Source organism: Apodemus sylvaticus, chromosome 4, assembly GCF_947179515.1.
Source record: "Apodemus sylvaticus chromosome 4, mApoSyl1.1, whole genome shotgun sequence".
Lineage (NCBI taxonomy): Eukaryota > Metazoa > Chordata > Mammalia > Rodentia > Muridae > Apodemus > Apodemus sylvaticus.
In genome coordinates, this window is record NC_067475.1 from 45350305 (window position 1) to 45369442 (window position 19138).

General features: G+C 38.5%; 1 protein-coding gene across 2 annotated transcripts in view; it reads right to left on the reverse strand.

Moving 5' to 3' along the window:
* Positions 1 to 14330: 14330 nt before the first annotated feature.
* Plppr5 (phospholipid phosphatase related 5) overlaps positions 14331 to 19138 on the reverse strand; it is a 112843-nt gene continuing 108035 nt past the window's right edge. For both annotated transcript variants that reach the window (XM_052178511.1, XM_052178510.1), the window contains exon 6: positions 14331 to 15244. In XM_052178511.1, coding sequence (XP_052034471.1) covers positions 15212 to 15244 — 33 coding nt within the window. In that variant the 3' untranslated portion in view covers positions 14331 to 15211. The remainder of the gene's footprint in view (positions 15245 to 19138) is intronic.

Genomic DNA, 19138 nt, shown 5'->3' on the forward strand with positions numbered 1-19138 from the left:
TGCAACAGTGGAAATCTATTGTCTCATATGTCTAGAGCATGTTCCAAACAGCATGTGGACTGATCATGGTATCTGCCCCATCGCATCAGTCCTAGCACTTGGCAGGCAGAAGTCACAGGATAACCTGAGCCCTGGAGTTTGAGACCAATTTGGAGAACTAAATGAGATTTCTTAAAACAAATTAAATATAGTTAGCATCCTGGTTGTTTGTGTCTGAGGCGATGATCAGAACATATTTCTCTCACCTACCTTCTGATGATTCACGGCACTAACTTTCTTACAAATGATATTTATCACTGTGATCTCTGGATTCATCCTTACATATCCATCCCTCTCTCCCTCTGTATGTGTATCCAAATTTCTCATTTTTATAAAGATGCCAATCATACCGAACTAGAAACATTTCCTACTACAGTATGGTGTCATTTCAATCTCAATTTCATAATTTAATTATTTTATATCTGTGGGACTGTAGTGTGTGTAGCTTGGTTGGACAAGGTCACTCTGGAGACTCAACTCCATAATCCTATGGCCATAAGTCACGTGTGGCCATGCCCCATGCCTTAGTATTCTAGCTGGACTCCACCTCTGCAGTCACCTGGCTACAGCCAGGCTCTCCCCGTTCCTCAGTTACCTGGCTGTTATCAGTTAACCCAGCTTACTATAAATGGAGGCTTCCTGCCCCTCCTCACTCCCTTATCCCCGCTCCATTATCTCTCTCGTGTCTCCCCATCTCTCTCCTTTCTCCCTCTTCTATGTGGTCATGTCCATCCCTTATCTATCTTCTCTTTCTCTCTTCTCTTTCTCCTTTTTTGTTTTATTCTTTAATAATAAAGTATAAAACTATGAACTTGTGGATTTAACCCACCATACTTGCCTCTCCTTTTTTCCCCCACATATATACAAGTTAACTTATTTCCAAATAAGGTCACATCACATTCTAAAATAAGGATTAGAACTTGAAATGAATGTCAGAAGTTCAATGTTCACCATATAACAAGATAAACAAAAGTATTTCACTAGCCAATTACCCAAAATTGTATATGTGTATTGATATAATCTACATATAATCTACATATACATGAATGTATATATTTAATATACATACATCAACATTTATATAGGATATTATGCTAAATAAATTTATGTAAACTTGAAACAAGTTAAAGTTATCTGAGAGAAGAAACTTCAATTGAAAAATACCTCCATGAAATCTGGCTATAGGGCATTTTCTTAATTAGTGAGTGATAGGGGACAGCCCAGTCCATTGTTGGTGGTGCCATTTCTGGGCTGGTGGTCCTTGATTCCATAAAACAGCAGACTGATCAAAGCATGAGAAGCAGTAAGCAGCACTCATCTGTGACTCACTCTGGACTCCAGGTTCCTTCTCTGTTTGAGTTTCTGCCTTCCTGTTCTGGCTTCCTTCAATGATGAGCAATAATATAGAAGTTTAGGCCTACATAAACCCCTATTCTCCCAAGCTTGTTTGTGGTCATGGTATTTCATCATAGCAAAACTTAGACAGATATAGACTGTGTACCAAAATTATGTCATAAAATGTAGACTGGTTGGACGATAATTAGCTCTGTGTTATTTCTGTTATCTGCACATTTTTTCTGGAAGTTTGTTGAAATGGAAAGATGTAGAAATAGTGAAAAATGGGAGTTGAAATATAGTAATATTATTTAAAACATATATATTGTTAAAATGAACAGTATTAAAGTTTCAGTTGATCATAGCCCAGCTGTCATGTCCATATGTCTTCAGTATTTTATGATTAGGATCAAGTATTTAGAATAAATACAAAGATAACTGAAATCGTATGGCTATGATCCCAGCAGCCTATCACCATATGTTATAAATTTCGCATTTGAAATTGAAGACCCTTTTCATTTGATTTATAATACACAAGTTGTTCTCTTATAATACAAGGCACTGAACCACAGATAGAGGTAGCTAATTGTGATGGTTGATACTGATTGTCCATCTGACAGGATCTTGACGCACGTAGGAGAGAGACCTTCAGGCCTCCATGTGCATCTTGGGAGAACATTTAGATTAGGCAAGTCTCTGAGAATTTCTATGAGAGGTCCTCTTGCTAGGTGAATTGAGGTGAGAAGACATAACCTGGAGAGAGAACAGTTCCATTTCCTAGGCTTGGTTCTGGGCTACATAAGAAGGATGAAGGTAGCTCAGCAGTGAGTCTCTATCGAGTTCATCTTTCTAAGGATACCATGTAGACAGGTGTTTCAAGCTCCACCATCTTGACTCCTCTACAGTTATGGACTGTACATTTGAACAGTGAGTCAAAATAAACCCTTATATTGAGAAGTTGCTTTTGTCAGAGGATTTTTATCATTGTACCTGGAAAAGTAATTGTTACATAGCAAGATTTTTAAATTTCCATAGCAGTGATATTTCATGCCCCAAATGTTTGAACTTTTAACAAAAAGAATTGTAACAGTGGACCAATTATTTGATATTTCTTGGGTTTCTTCCAAACTATGCTACACCATGGCATCTCTAAATCTCATTTTTTAATTTTACTTTTACTAGTAGTAAGAAAGAACTTACTACAAGCTACACCTATCTATATTAAATGTATAATAATTGCCCTACATTTTATAATTAAATAATTTAATTTAAATCTTAAAGGGCACCTGAAGTCCACAAATATGCTAGATTAACAAAAGAGAAAAAACTTATCACAAACCCCAGCTACTTTATGAGACAAGTAGAGTCTATATAATCCTAACTGGTTTAAGTCCATGTGGATATAGGGAATCTGTAATGTGAGTTTTGTTGCTTAACTTACCAATGTGGAATCAGTTGGGTAGATTAAAAATCCATAAGGAATTATTCAGACTAGATTGCTCTGGAGGCGTGTCTGTGTGGAGATTGCCTTGGGTGAATTTGTTGAGGTGGGAAGATCCATGCACTGTGGGGAGCACCATTGCTGGGACAGAGGATCATATACTGTATGAATGAAGACTATTAGCTGAGCACTGGTATGCATGTGTTCTTGTTCTCTGTTCTTGACTTGAAGACATGACTAGCCACTTCAAGCACCTGCCTCTTGGATTCCCTGCAGTGATGAACTTTAAGCTGGAATTGTGAGCTAAAATACTTTCTTTCTTATTCTACTTTGGTCAGAATAGTTTATCTCAGCACTGGAAATGAAACTATAGCAGCCTTCTTCAGTTTTCCCATAGGCCATAATCATAGAAAATGAAATTTTGTTTACAGTGGAGAGCTGTCCCAACACCTATCCAAATTCATGTGCAGGAACCTTAGTACTGAATGTGACTGTGTTTAGAAACAAGGAGTCAAGTAAAATTAAGTGGAGTCACAAAGGTGATGCCTGTATCTCACCAAAATCAGTGTTTGTATTAGAGGAAGAGACTAGCGATTTCTCTTTCTATTTCCCTAGAGAAGGCAGCTGCCATGGCTGAGAGACAGAACAAGAGGACCTTATTCTCTTTAAAGTTAGATGGCAGGAGGAGAGGTTAGACAGACATTATCAGATAAAACAAATTACTGAAATTGTTAATTCCATGTTAAATCTTCGTTGTGTGCATCTTCTATCAATCCTTTGAAGTGACAGAAGATGCAAAGCTTCAGCAATATGTTTGCTTGATTGAAAACTGCTGGTCTCTTCCCCCATGAAGGACTGAAAGAGTAATTTTCTCTGATTGAAAGCAAGCAATTACCTCAAGGTGGGCAGAGATGAAGTTTGGCTCGGAAACTGCTGTCCTCTTCCTTCCCGACTCTGCTGAGATCATAACTGATGCGCTGGCACTTTGGAAGATCTAGGCTGAGTAAAGTGGTAATTGCAACTTCCATGCACCATTTTTCTGAGAAGTCCAGAGAGCTGTCAATCAAAAAGCCACTCCTTCTTCCATAATTTCACCATCTGATTGAATTGAAGTCCTTCTGACTGCCAAGGGAAAATTGTATTTCAGTGGCCAACATATAAAAGGGGCCAGAGTAGCCATGGAAGTCCCAAATTTTCTAAGGTTAGGGAATTTATGAAGTGCCATCCAGAGCTATGACAACTTTGATGCTTAGATGATTAGAGGATTCCCCCTAGAGGTCATTCCCAGATAGTTCCAGCTAACTGCATCCTCAGCTACTTTAGCTGTCACTAGCGCAGATTTGGAGGAGTGCCTCAGCACCTTTGACAGTAATGCTCACACATAACTAGTTAGACAGTACTCCAGTCACCCTGGGGCAGTAATGGGCAGGGACTTCTTTTGTGTGGTATGTCCTGCAGCACCACTGACTTCAGTGTAAGCACATCCTGTGGGTTTTGTGTTTAGTTTTGGTCTTTTATCCCTGGTAGAGGTGACTGAACTGGTTGCATAAAGAGGAGGTAACATTAGGAATGTCTAGCCCTGGCATACCCAACAACAGCAAAGATGACCAAGGAAGAAGAGTTCAGGAGAGCAGCTGAGGCAGGGGCTGCAGAGAGGCAAAGGGCAGTGAATACTTAGGAGCAGAGTAAGAAGGTAAGAGACTAGAAAGAGAGCGCCAGACTGGAAGACCTGCAAATGTTGGAGCCAGAAGGGTTCCAGAAAGCCACCCAGAGCTGTGAACTTGAGCTGTCAAAACACAGTCTAGAACAGTAACAGCATCCTAACCCCTGGGGGCAGACCTGCCATATCAACCCCTCATTCTGGGTCACCGATACTGAAGGTTGTTGTACTAAGACCAAGGGTTCGGGTACCCAGAATACAGGGCTGCTGGCGCAGAAGGAGCTATAGTTTTCCTTTTTCTGATTTTCATCCAAACCCAGAGACACCCCTCAGCCAGTTAGAAACACAAAACCTTTGAAATCAAGCTTCTTACTTACAGACCATTCTAAAAATGAACATTTATTTCTTTAGCCATTTTTTTTTCACACTCTCTCCTGGCATCCTGTGGTAATTCAGCAGAAAACTAGAATCAAAGGGGAGAGTTCCCAGGAGATGGTTTTAAAGACAAGAAATAATGAGAATTAACAGCAGAGGGCAGAGAGTTCCAGAAGAAAGTGAACAGAAAAAGTAATGGTCAAACAAGCAATCACAGCTTCTGAGATTCTTTACGTCAGGAAAATGAGCTCTTTGCCTCTTTATTATTTCCAAGAGTTTTGTTGCATTCGAGCAGAGAGAGGAATGATTCATGGTCAAAGGCTAAACTGAGCAATGTAATTATAAAAGACTGCTGAAAATAGCAAGCCGAAATTATTCAGGGAAATCTGCTTTGTCTGATTCCTCCTCCTCCCTTGGCAATGAACCGTCTGGCTGGCTGATGCACTCCTAATGCAAACACTTCTAGACCACGGGTCAGACCATTATTCCTTGATTTGGACTTAAAAAAAAGTAAATTGGCACAGATTCAAATTAAAATTAACATGAGATGGTTTCTATTTCTATCTGTTATTGTAAAATAAATAGAATATTTTTTTAAAACAACTTTATATAGGAGCCTTTATACGTAAGTGCTTTGCACGTAACACTTGTATATGAGATTTTATACATGTGCATATCCATATACACACCTCTATATATTTCTCTGTATCTCCATATACATACACACATACATGTATATATTTATACACAGGTGTCTCTAGCTTTAAATAGTAGTATGGACCATAAGAGTGGACATACAGGCTGAAAGCATACTGTAAATAAAAAAGCATACTAATAAAAAAATCTTAGTCAATGCATAAAAATTTTCTCATACTTTTGAATGTATGAGATAATTTTAAGCTACTGGGCATAGTGACATATGCCTTTAATCCCAGCATACAACATACAGACAGAGTTATATAATGAAACCCTGTCTCAAATAAATAGAAAAAAGAAAAAGGAATGAAAGAAAGAATTAAGAGTAGTCAAGGCAATTTACTCAGTATTTTAAAACAGAAACATTAAGAAAGAATTTTTGTTTGTTTATTTGTCTTGTTTTGTGTTTTGTTTTATAAACATGCCATTGAGTAGTTCTGTTAAGGACTGAATATTTAGCTGCCTTCCACCAATTCTAATGTCAATGCTTCTGTTCCCAGTGTGATATCAAATGAGGTGGGAACTTTGGGAGGTCATGAATAGTGGGACCCTTCTCCTGGAATGGATTAGGATCTCCCCAAGAAGCAAGAGAACAGAGAAAAACCTTTCTCCTCCTGCAGAAGTACTCTTCCTCCCTCAATCTTTGTCACTGTCTCTTCACTTCCTGGCTCTCTCTTCAACTTTACTGAGAAAGAAACTGTAGAAGACTTTGACCACATCAACTCGTCAACTGAATTCATAACATAGCACCGATAATGGTGATCAAGGAATGTATATCGAATGTATATATTTTATTTATCATTTACAACACCTCTCTCACTCTCTCTCTCTCTCTCTCTCTCTCTCTCTCTTCCAGTCCCCCCCACTGGTGTTGGGAGTAGGGGGTGCATTTACATGTTGGGAGGGGGAGAGTGTCTCTCACTGAACCTGGTGACAGGAGTCTCAGACCTCTTCCTGTCTCCATTCCCAAGGCGCTGAGGGTTCAGGGCTGTAATGGCACACCCATACTTTTACATAGGGGCTGAGGACTTAAACTCAGGTCTAAATGTATGAATAGCAAGTGTTCTTGCACTGATCTGTGCCTCCCCCTCTCCCCCCGAGCCCACAGGTTTGGTTTTAAACAACTTAGACTATGGCCTTTAAACATATCAGTCCAAGCTAAGATACATTAGAAAAGTGTTTGCAGACTTTCCTGTTTGTATCATTTAACTTTGTCTACGGAGTATCTTTCCAATAATTTTTGATTTGTTTCTCTGGTTCCAAAGTTTGAATTGGATATCAATACTTTATCTTTTTTTTTTTATTGTTGCAGAGTATTTCAGAGAGTTGCAATAATGGGAAGGCTTTTGTTGGAAATGCTACCTATGAGGTTTGTTTTATTTATTTATTTATTTATTTATTTATTTATTTATTTATTTAATGTATGTGAGGACACTGTTGCTGTCTTCAGACACACCAGAAGAGGGCATCAGATCCCCACTACAGATAGTTGTTAGCCACCATGTGGTTGCTGGGAATTGAACTCAGGACCTCTGGAAGAGCAGTGCTCTTAACCGTTGCTGAGCTTTTTCTCCAGCCCTGTTTGTTTATTTTTAAAGGCAGAGTCTCATACATCATAGACTGACTCAAGGTCACTGTGTATCTGAAGATGACTTCCTATTTTTGATCATCCCACTCCAGGGCACTGGGATGATGGGCTTGCGCCTCTACATTTAGTTTATTTGGTGTTAGAAGCTGGACCCAGCCCTCATGAAATGATAAGCAAGGACTGATAATGGGGCTCCATTCCTCAGCCTCAGGGACAAATTCAACCTTTCTATCTTGACTGCCTTCCTTGACTACCAATAAGCTCACCTCAATTGAGAGTCTGTGGCCGCAGTTTTTAAATCTCTTAGACGGTGCGCCAACATTAATATCTCTTGAGTCTCTAAACATGTCCTAATTTCAAATCATCTTCTCACTTTTCTTTGCTCAGCTTCAGTCTCATTGGTCAAGTCTGCTTTTAATTACACACTTTGTAAAAGATTCCACAAGTTACCTTTGTATTCTCTGTGTTTGAACAGAATATCAAATGTTTAGTGATCAATCTGAAAGAAGTGACATTATTAGACACAAGCTGTGATTGGTAGGGTTAATTTTCAATTTGATAGACTATTTGATCATCTGGAAAATGGGACTTCAGGCATGCCTGTGGAAAGCAGTCCTGATCATATTTATTAATGTGGGGCTATTCATCTTAATTGGGGGGGGGCATTTCTTGAACAAGAGCTATATAATGTATATGTGTATATGTCTTTATACCTTTAATATATATAATACATATGATATTATATATATATATATATAATATACTCCATATACAAGACTTTATAAGATGCATAAAGTCAGTTGATCACTAGCAATCATTTATTGTGCTCTGCTTTTTAAATGTGTGAGCAGTCAGTGTCTTGTTCCTGCCACCATGCATATAACATGTCTTCTTTCTTAGTTATTGCATATGAAGATATGAAGAATGATGTAAAATGTTAAATTCTAACTAAAAGCCTTATCAAGTTTTCTGAAAATTTAAGTAAAAGAAAGAAAGCTTCCTAAGGAGTCTGACCATTTGTGGATGTAACTGCTGCCTGGTGTTGTAGTTGTCCCTGTTCGGTTACCATAGCCTTTTTTTTTTTTTCACTGTTATTTTGGAGTATTCTTACTTAATAGACAGAGTCCTCATAAAGGTAAGGAATTCAATCAGGAAGATTATACTTGAACATTTAGAAGCAATAGAAGTTTGTGACAAATTTAAGATAAAACACAACCCCAGTTTCTCATCTGTCTTGGCATCCACTCCATCAGTTTCTCAAGCCATCTAAGACCAGCATATAGTCTGATGATAACCTTCATGCTCCTGAGAAAGACTATGCATGTGTTTTAAACTCTCATTTACTCACTATATGTGAATCATTTGATACACAGACCATTCAGTAAAATTCTGGAACAATGAAGGCTGGACTTTGTTTATGAGGAGAATATCTTCCAGGAAACAGGATTAAAATGAAAAGTTATTGTGTGGTTTAGAGGAGTGTACTGGCTTTTGTGTATCAACTTGACACAGACTGGAGTTATCACAGAGAAAGGAGCTTCAGCTGGGGAAGTGCCCTCATGAGATCCAGCTGTGGGCATTTTCTCAATTAGTGATCAAGTGGGTAGGGCCCCTTTTGGGTGGTGCCATCTCTGGGCTGGTGTTCTTGGGTTCTATAAGAGAGCACGCTAAGCAAGCCAGGGGAAGCAAGCCAGTAAGAAACATCCCTCCATGGCCTCTGCATCAGCTCCTGCTTCCTGACCTGCTTGAGTTCCAGTCCTGACTTCCTTTAGTGATGAACTGCAATGTGGAAGTGTAAGCTCAATAAACCCTTTCCTCCCCAACTTGCTTCTTGGTCATGATGTTTGTGCGGGAATAGAAACTCTGACTAAGACAAATTGGTACCAGCATAATGGGGTATTCCTGTGACAACCTGACCATGTTTTGGGGAGGATTGTGAAAGGACTTTGGAACTTTGAGCTAGAAAAGCTGTGGAAAGTTCTGTAGGAGCTTGGAAGACAATGTTATGAACAGTGCAGAAGATGGAGGCCTGACTTGTGAAATTTCAGAGGGAAGATTAAAGACTCTTACAGTGGCCATGTTTTGATTGTGACGATTCTGTGGTTTTAGTTAGCTGGGGCTGAAGAATCAGCTGTAAGTAACAAGATACCAGAACCACTAAAGCAAATCTTTGTGTTACTGGGACTATTGATGCTGGTTAGCTGGAGCTAAGAAATTAGCAGTGATTAAGAAGAGACCAGCATCACTGAGATGAAATCTTCTTGGAAGTGTTTTCTGAGAGCACAGAGAGTGTGTTTCAGAGATAGCCACAGTTGTATTTTGTACTGTGGCTGGACTTGGTACTGTGTAAGAGTCACCCAGATGGTAATGGTTTTGAAGGCATGAAGGGGTCATGAAGAGCAGCTGAGGCTCTTGGAACAGTGAGAGGCCACAGAAGGCCATTGGTGAAGGTGCAGCCTCAGTTGCAATTCATGGCCCAGGACTTGAATGAGTCATGCATAGGAGCAGAGACTTGTCACCATGAAGAGAGCCTATGAGAGGCTATTGGTGAAGCCTAATTACAGTGGAAGATAGCAGCGTTTTTGGAGATGCCAGTACCATGAGATGACCACCAAGAACAGCAGCAGCAGTGGAGTACAGGCAGCTGGAGTCTAGAAGACAAGCTGTGTGCTACAAAGGGCAGATCTGGAGAAGTGACCTAAGCCCTTGGAGGAGCCCAGAAGATTGTGAGTTGGATCCCAGACATTGGTCATTTGGAGTCTGAGTTTTGCTTTTGGTTGTGACTGTGCCCTGATATGTTTCCCTCCTGAAGGAAGAAAGTATTTTAGTGTAGCCCACAGTTAAGAGACTTTGAATTTTAAAGATATTGGATATTTTAAAATGATTGAACTTTTTTTTAATATTTTTATTTTCTATATTCTTTGTTTACATTCCAAATGATTTCCCCTTTCCTGGATCCCCCCTCCCCATATGTCCCATAAACCTTCTTCTCTCCATTCCTTCTCCAATCACCTCCCTCCTTTTTCTCTGTCCTTATATTCCCTTCCCATGCTAGATCAATCCTTTCCAGGATCAGGACCCTCTCCATACTTCTTCATGGGAGTCATTTGTTATGCAATTTGTGCCTTGGGTATTCAGAGCTTCTGGGCTAATTAGTATCCACTTATCAGAGATTGCATTCCATGTGTATTTTTTTTGTGATTGGGTTACCTCACTTAGGATTATATTTTCCAGATCAAACCATTTGCCTAAAAATTTTGTGAATTCATTGATTCTAATTGCTGAGTAGTATTCCATTGTGTAAATATACCACATTTTCTGTATCCATTCCTCCTTTGAGGGGCATCTGGGTTCTTTCCAGCTTCTGGCTATTATAAATAAGGCTGCTATGAACATAATGGAGCATGTGTCTTTATTGCATGCCGGGGAATCCTTTGGGTATATGCCCAGGAGAGGTATAGCAGGGTCCTCTGGAAGTCTCATGTCCAGTTTTCTGAGGAACCTCCAGACTGATTTCCACAGTGGTTGTACCATCTTACAGCCCCACCAGCAGTGGAGGAGTGTTCCTCTTTCTCCACATCCTTGCCAACACCTGCTGTCTCCTGAGTTTTTGACCTTAGCCATTCTGACTGGTGTAAGGTAAAATCTCAGGGTTGTTTTGATCTGCATTTCCCTAATGACTAATGATGTTGAGCACTTCTTAAGGTGCCTCTCGGCCATCTGAATTTCTTCAGATGAAAATTCTTTGTTAAGATCTGTACCCCATTTTTAATAGGGTTATTTGGTTCCCTGGGGTCTTTTAAAGTAATTTAGATCTTGGGGATGAATAAGAGAGTAAGGGTTGAGGCTTAATAGTGATGTGTTTGTGTGTCAAGTTGACAAGGGGTCAATTGTACTGGCTGGTTTTGTGTGTCAACTTGACACAGGCTGGAGTTATCACAGAGAAAGGAGCTTCAGTTGGGAAAGTGCCTCATGAGATCCAGCCTTGGGGCATTTTATCAATTAATGATCAAGTGGGGAGGGCCCCTTGTGGGTGGTGCCATCCCTGGGCTGGTGTTCTTGGGTTCTATAAGAGAGCAGGCCGAGCAAGCCAGGGGAAGCAAGCCAGTAAGAAACATCCCTCCATGGCCTCTGCATCAGCTCCTGCTTCCTGACCTGCTTGAGTTCCAGTCCTGACTTCCTTTAGTGATGAACCTCAACATGGAAGTGTAAGCTCAATAAACCCTTTCCTCACCAACTTGCTTCTTGGTCATGATGTTTGTGCAGGAATAGAAACCCTGACTAAGACAAGGAGTTTTTCATTCTTTAAAAATAATTTAATTAAGATATATTTTATTTTCTTCTCAAGAGAAAAAAAAACACTACCAGATTTCAACTGATGACAATTCTATAAATCAGAATGAAATACCAATGTGTTTGCATTGTGCAAAGCTGTGGTCTATATCACCTTTCTAAAGAAGGACTCAGATCTGGAGTCTCATCTGAAGAGAGGAGGGGCCTTTGTGTTCCCTTCTCTATGCTTCCTTGTTTGAAACTCTTTGTGTAACACAGATCTTTTGAGTTAGTTCGTTTGGGGAAACCGGTACTGTATCATTAATCAATTATATCCTATGCAACCATTACACTAATAATAAACAACTATGATCTAAGTTGAAGGTGACAAAAGAAGAAAAACATAAATATCTTTTTGTTTTTTTTTTTAACTTGAGATGTGGTCTCTTGTAATCTGGAATGTAATACCTTGATTTGTATATTTTAAGAATTATAATTTATAGCATTCCAAGAAATTGAAATACAAAGCAATTTGTGAGATTCATGTTTTCAGCGTACAAAAACAATCGATTGTAAGGGTAACCTTTCAGAGCACACAATCAAAGTTTAATAGATGATACCCATAGGAACCGGATGAAGGGTTACATTTGCATCTTAGTTCCTTGTCGTTCACAGGAAGAAGATTGGCTACAAATTACACACCTGTTTTGTGTCTAAAGTAGTTTCCAGAAATTTATAATTAGTAACTATGCAGCCTGACCAGATTCCAGGATATTCATGGAATATAGGATATACCATTTGCTTTATCTAGAAGCTCTCTACAATGACTAGTTTGGGACATTTTTAAACACAACTCCAGCCAATATGAGAACTCTTAACTCCATGCACACTAGCAGACATTCTTTATTCCTCAATCCCAATAAAGACCAATCCAGGAGGGAAAAAGAAATTTATTTTTTTTAATTTATTTTTTAAATTTTTATTTGAAAAATACAATACACAGCAGAGAATTCTTTTCTCCCCCACTGTTCTTTCACAAAGAAAACTATGGAAATGTAATGAGATATTTGGCTAGGATAGATCCTGAGAAAAAGAGAGGCCCAGTTAGAAGTTGAATAGACAAACTCTGTCAAAGAAGGTTCACCTCTCTTTTAACATAAAAGAGCCTTTTAAGTTACCTTAGGCATCATCGGATAAGACTTGTGCAGAATTTCTGCCATGCAAACAGATACTACTGAAGTTTTCAGCTTGAACAATTTACACTGACCTGGGCCCCAAAGAAGCAGAGTAAAAATGAGAGTCTCTATCAGAAAGGCATGTGGTTGCCTGCTTATACTAGACTATGTATGTACATATTTATATATTAGTGCTTTCTTATACAGGTCCTAGGGATTGAACCCAGGGCCTGTGCATGCTAGTCAAGTGCTGTATCACTGAAATCCAGCTCCAGCCATTTTTTAACGTTCTCTTAAAGGTTTATTTTTAAAAATAATTCTAAGTACTCATATCATGGTTAAGCACTCTTGGGTGGCCTTGGTTAATTCACATGCATCTTTAATTTTTCCTGGACTTTTGTCATTGCACAATCTTGGGTTCATGATGGTTAAATATAGTAGCAGAAGTGATTTTAACTTTGACCCTGATTGGTTCTTTAATTTATAACTCTTTTAATCTGATTAGTTTTAGGAAGGTGGAAAAAATTCATCTCTGCTAATGCTAAGGCCTCCAAGGGAAAAACCATTCCTGTCTGGATCCTTCTGAATAAATATAGGACCAGTAGCTTTGAACAACTGTACACACCTGGCCAGCCACCCTGCCTTTGCCTGACATTGTATTCATACCATTTATTTCAGTTCTAGGAGGCAAATTGGCCATTACTAATGCTTTCTAAACACTGTCTCTAACGATTGTCAAGACATGCAAAGTATGCTTCCAAAGGAATAAAATTGCTATAGAAATCTGCAATTCATAGAAATGCTGTTTGTTTGTTTGTTTTTAAAATTGGCTTTTAGTATTTTGACTTCTGCAGGACTGAAATTGGGCAATCGAAATCCATTTGGAAGTAACAGAAAAGCCTTTGGTTTATTTTATTTTATTTTATTTTATTTTTATTTTTTTAATCACTTGCTGATTTCTGCTGAAATTAAGAGAGTAAATTAAACGTTTCTTTGCAACTCTCTCAAGACTAGAAAGATTTAAAAAGAATCAATTTCTGCACATTTAAGTCAAAGTATCCTGTTTTAGCTTTGGAGGCTGCAGAGTGACTCATGACTTCATCCTCTTTCTTCTGTGGAGATACCTGGTTCATCTTTAACTCCCATGGTCACTGTGCAGCCTGTTCCTCAGCCTCTTTCCTGGCTGATAGCCGAGAAGCAAGCAGGGCTGAGAATCTTCACTTGACCTCTCTTCTACCAATAGCCTCACAGCCAGACACTAGAACTTCAATATTTTTAAATAGAATTATAAATAGAATCCTAAACAGCTCTGAGTTTGAAAGCTTTGCCTTGTGTCCCTCCACATAAGCAAGCATTTAACATCCTGAAGATCTCCTGTGTCCCTATTTTAGCAGTTCTTCATTTTTTTTCTTAAACATAGGTAGTTTCTCAGGACCCTAATGGCCTCTTAATGGCCCCAGTGTCACAAATGTTGAGGCAACTGTGGCATATTTGAGAAAAATGAGAGTTTCAGGCTAAATCTGAATTTACCCTGACTAGTGGTATGGACTGGGCATGCTATCAGTTTTCGTTTTATTTTTATCAAATGTAAATAAAAGCATCTTTCAATATTTATATAGGATTGCCACAAGGATTAAATGATAAATATGTTTTATTTAAAGTTTTAGACAATCATATTTCTAGAATCTTCACGATAGTATTTTAACGTGTGATTCTTTATCATTTAAATTATTTGAGTTCTGGACTAATTAGAAAATTTAATAATGGACCATAGCCATTTTTGAGAGGTGGTTAATGACGGAAAGTTACTCAACAACAAAGGTATCATGGCTGGATTTACCTTAATGTATTTTAAATATTGCCTGCATTAAAAAATTGCAGCACAACCATTAAACCACAACTGTCAAAGTAAAAGTCCAAATAAATAATTTTAATTGTGATACATTATTCAGTGACAGTAAAAATTGGCATTTTCCCCTTTAAAAGCAGAAGCACCAGTCTTAGAATATGTAGTATGAATGGTGTTTTAAGTGAAATATAGCATAATATAATGAGCAAACAATTTAGTATAGGACATACTTTCTAAAAGTAAAGTGATTTCACACACTGAAGTCTGTTAAAATGGGAATAATGTCATGCTGCATAATAAAAAGCCCCCAGGACTTTCAAAATCCACTTCAAATTAAATATGTTGTACTGCTGAATAGATATATGAAAAATTAAAAAGGCTTCACTAGCCCAAAATAGAGGGTTTCTTTTATACAAATATAGCCCATGTGAGGGTTTCTTTCCACATAGTCACAGAGATTCTTTTGAGAAACTAAAGCAACCATTTTATTTAAGAATTGACTTGTTCATTTTATCATCACGTTTTCACTGAACACCCACACTTTGTGCTGGGCTTTGTCGTGGGTAGTAGAGATGGATACAGAAGAGAAAGCCATGGTCCTGCTCCCAAGGAGCTCACAGTCTAGTGGGAGGGAGGGCTGGGGAGGGTGCTATCAAGTTTTAAAATTATAAAAAGACTCCATCAACTTTATAAATTTCCTGTGTAGTCAAATAAACTTTGTTATGAATGTATGGTAAATAGGGATGATGTCCAGTGCAGGGAAAAACCATCTGCTTCAATATCATGTGACTTCCGCAAAGGCAGTGATGTGGTTCTGTAAAAGAAAAGGGGATTCCAAAGTCAGAGTCCTGGGTCAACTGATTTAACAAAGTATTTAGCATTTTTGACAAATGACTATTAATACAGAACTGTGGCCCACGTGTTTGTTGCTAAAACACAGTGTTGTTAAACTTACTTCTCTGTTCTGTTACATAATGTTAGCTAAGTATATCTTTACTCAGTATTCTTAATTAACCGAATAGATTAAAAATGTTATACCTGCTTTATTCAAAATTAGCACTAAAATTTCGGTAGATTAAAATGGCCATGGCAGACACATTAATATTCTGCTCGAGCTTAACAGAATTTCAGTGTGCATGCTGTAGTTCCAGAGTAATTGCTCCCTGTGAAACAGATGGTGTGGAGCGAGGTGGGCAAATGCATGGACTGAAATAGCATTTGTTAGCTGGCAGAGATCTACTTCCATACTTCATTTTTGAGGTATAAATTCAGACTCCACGGGACAAGTCGGGTTTTGTTGTTGTTTTGATTTACTCCAACCTCAGAAGTCTTATAGCCTCATCCCTTTTGCTTCTTCTTCTTCTTTTAAAAAGCCATAAGTTATAGAGAGGTAAACTTTTAGAATGGCTAATACTGAAATAGATTCAGACCTGTCACTATGTCATAGACACTAAGATAACATAGTAAAATTTTGACACTGTATAATTAGCCCTGACACATGTGGGATCACATTAAGATAGAGCATGAAGCTCAATATCATTGTATCACACCAACATCACAAAAAGGCTCTCTCGTCACACTGCCCGTTCAGAGTAGCTGTGTTCAGAGTTACACAGACAGAGATTAAGTAGTTGAAGAATAGGACTTGCCAAGTGCCCTTTAGCAAGTATTCTTTCTAGTCCACAGCACAGCAGCAGGCAAAATACTGAGGCTCGTCCTTAAGTGCAGGTGTCCCCTGGTAAAACTTTGTGTCTTAAAAGTCATTTTGAAATTTCAGATGCTGAATTTTCAAAAATTTAAGACCAATTTTGATATTCCCCATTTCTGAGGAGTCAGATACAGGTGTTAGAAACTGAGCTAAATGCTCCATTAGAACAGCAACTGCTCGTAGCCACTGAGCCATCTCTCCAGGCCAATTTAAGTCCAAACTTAATTCTATGTGAATTCATTCTATTAAGTCCAAATTCTATGTGAAAAAAATCTCCATTTTACTAATTATTTCTCTCTATATACAGATTATACCATATAAATGGAAGCATGTAGCACAATCAGAATGTGATGTGAGCTGATTCTTTTTCATGATACCAGAATTTGGTGATGGCTTGTTATTTGACAAGATTTGCCATGGAGCAAACCAGGAAGATGGAAAAGTAATTCAGAAAAGTAAAATCAAAAGATTTTAGAAAACAAATTTTCAGACTTACTAAGGGCTATTTCATTAAGGAATACTGCATTTCCTGGGAGTGGGCACATTGAGGAACCAAGAATAACAGGAGCCGACAAGCTAACATGAGCTGCAGCTCTTCTGTAGTGGTGTGGGGAACCTGCTCAGAAGGACATAGCTCTCTGTATTTATTCTCCAACACCAGTGCGCTAATGCGCACATACGTTTATTGCCTTAATTGGAGGTGTTCACAGTGGCTAATCCCCATTATCCAGCCGAAGAGCCTGGCAAGGCAGTCTTTAAAGGACCTCCCCTGTGAATTTTCTTCTTGATCATCTTCAATATATTGGTTTTGGAACACCTACAAAATGTGTTTACAAGTGATTTAAATTTAACTTCTTTGCTTCAGTGAAAGTACGTGTTGCTTCAAAGTTCGACATTGTTACATAGTTAGATAACACACAATTTTTAAATAAGGCTTTAAAAGCATCCTAAATGGATAGTATGTTCCGTGACCCTCAATAAATTGTCATGTGGCGATTTCTTCAAAACAATTTGTAAATGAGTAAGGTCATGTATTAGAGAGAAGTGGATAAAATTTCTTTTTTCAAGATGGCAAAAATGACCCTGTAACTTAATAAGAAGGTTTAGAGTCAGCTTAAGATTTTAACAAAAAATGAGATGTCTATGTTCTGATTTATTGACTAAGTGAGGAAGCTATAGTAGACTCTATAGGCAAAGGGGTTGAATATCAAGTGTTTAAAATGGGCTCCATCATAATAGAAGATCGTCAAGCAATTAGACCATCGAACCCCTTAGCTTTCTCACCTATCAAATGCAGATATACTTATGAATGGATTTTTATTAATGTCAAATGATACATCCATAGTATTTGTTGTCCCGATTCCAACAGTCTATTGGGTTTATCTACTATTTATTCGTGGTTGATAAAATTGAAAGGAACAAGCTAAAATTAAACATTTTAGAGAATCAACAATGAAAAGGAAGGGAAAAAGAATTAAAAATAGTCTATAGTTTATAAATAAAATTTACCATTTGTTCTTTCATCATCACATCAGCAATTCTGAAAGCATACCACTATAATAGCCAAACCAACTTCAAAACCCCAGGGTTTCTTACAAGAAGAATACAGATTCATTTAATGACACAAGACAATTTATGCTCTGTGTTCTGTTTCATAAGCAATAATTTTTTATTACAAAGTCCCCTTCTTGTATTGGGTGTGTGAGCCTCAGGATGCATAGATTTCTAAAATACAAAATATATCAGATCTTGAAAAACATCTGGTACTAAGGGTTTTGAATAAAAATGCCATAGAGCTATTGTAAATCCACCAGCGAGTCCATTGTTATGAGAACGCAGCCTCCATTTTGCCAGGTGAAGCTAGATCCCAGGCCATAATCATAAACATCGTCAAACTTCATTCTCCTATTTGCGTCCTTATTTTCTTCTTTGTCTGCTTTGAGGGAGGATGGACAGAAGAGGGAACAGAAAATGCCTGATGTGATGGTCCATGCCTATAATCCCAACGGAAAGATAGGATGCAGACAGAGTTCAGGGCAGATGCTGCTGCGTACGATCAGCCAGGTGTTACAGAGACTCTTCCGGGAGAAACAAAACATCCAAACAAGAAAAGCAACGGAAAGGAGAACGAGTTTTGTGAGCCCCACTAATATGTCATGGTAAGTCTTCCTCATAATGATTTGTGAAAGGAGTAAGATCACTTAGTAAAAAGAGATCACGTTTTAATGATGAAGACACTGTTAGAGAAGTTAAGACCTGGGTCTGTGGAATTGGGTGTAAACTTCAAAGTAGGCAATTATTTTGTTTATAGAAAGTGGGAATGCAGGAAAATAAAACTGAGAAATGAGCTTCATTAGGCAAGAGGACAGTCTATCGACACTAGCTTTGTTGTAATGCAGAGTTTTATATTAATTCAGTCTTCTTGCCGTTCGTTTTTTGAACAATTAAAAGGGGCTAAAAAGCTACTTCGTGAGAGAATCCTCTCTCCCTAGGAAGAAGGGATCTCTAGAAGGCTTCCTTTGACAAGTTCATTAAATGAAAGGCTGGTCTAGGTTATGCCAGAGTCTTAGCTACAGAGCTTAGGAGACTGGGTAGTCCTGGAAGATGCAGTGCCCAGCCCAGGTCTTTAGTAGAGCTGGTGCTCCTCCTGGACTTCATGTCGGAGTTTGACTAAAGACAGGAATAGCTCCAGAGGCTTGGATCTCATTGGTTCAAGTCCTTACCCAGTCACAAGAATGCTGATGGGCTCTCCCTCTGATCCTAGTGTGCAGTCCTTACTGAGAGCTGCAGCATCAGAGGATCTGCTGACACCTTTACATACAATCCCTGCTATGGCTTAATATCTAAATCTTCTTCGAACCTTGATGTGTATAATCTTGATTTCCAGATCTAAGCCAGTGAGTGCCCGTTACAGCAGAAATCCCTGGACTGGCAGCCCAGAAATTTACCAGTTTTGAAAGTGCTGTAAAAAGTGGTCCTTGGTGGATGTAAGTATAAAAT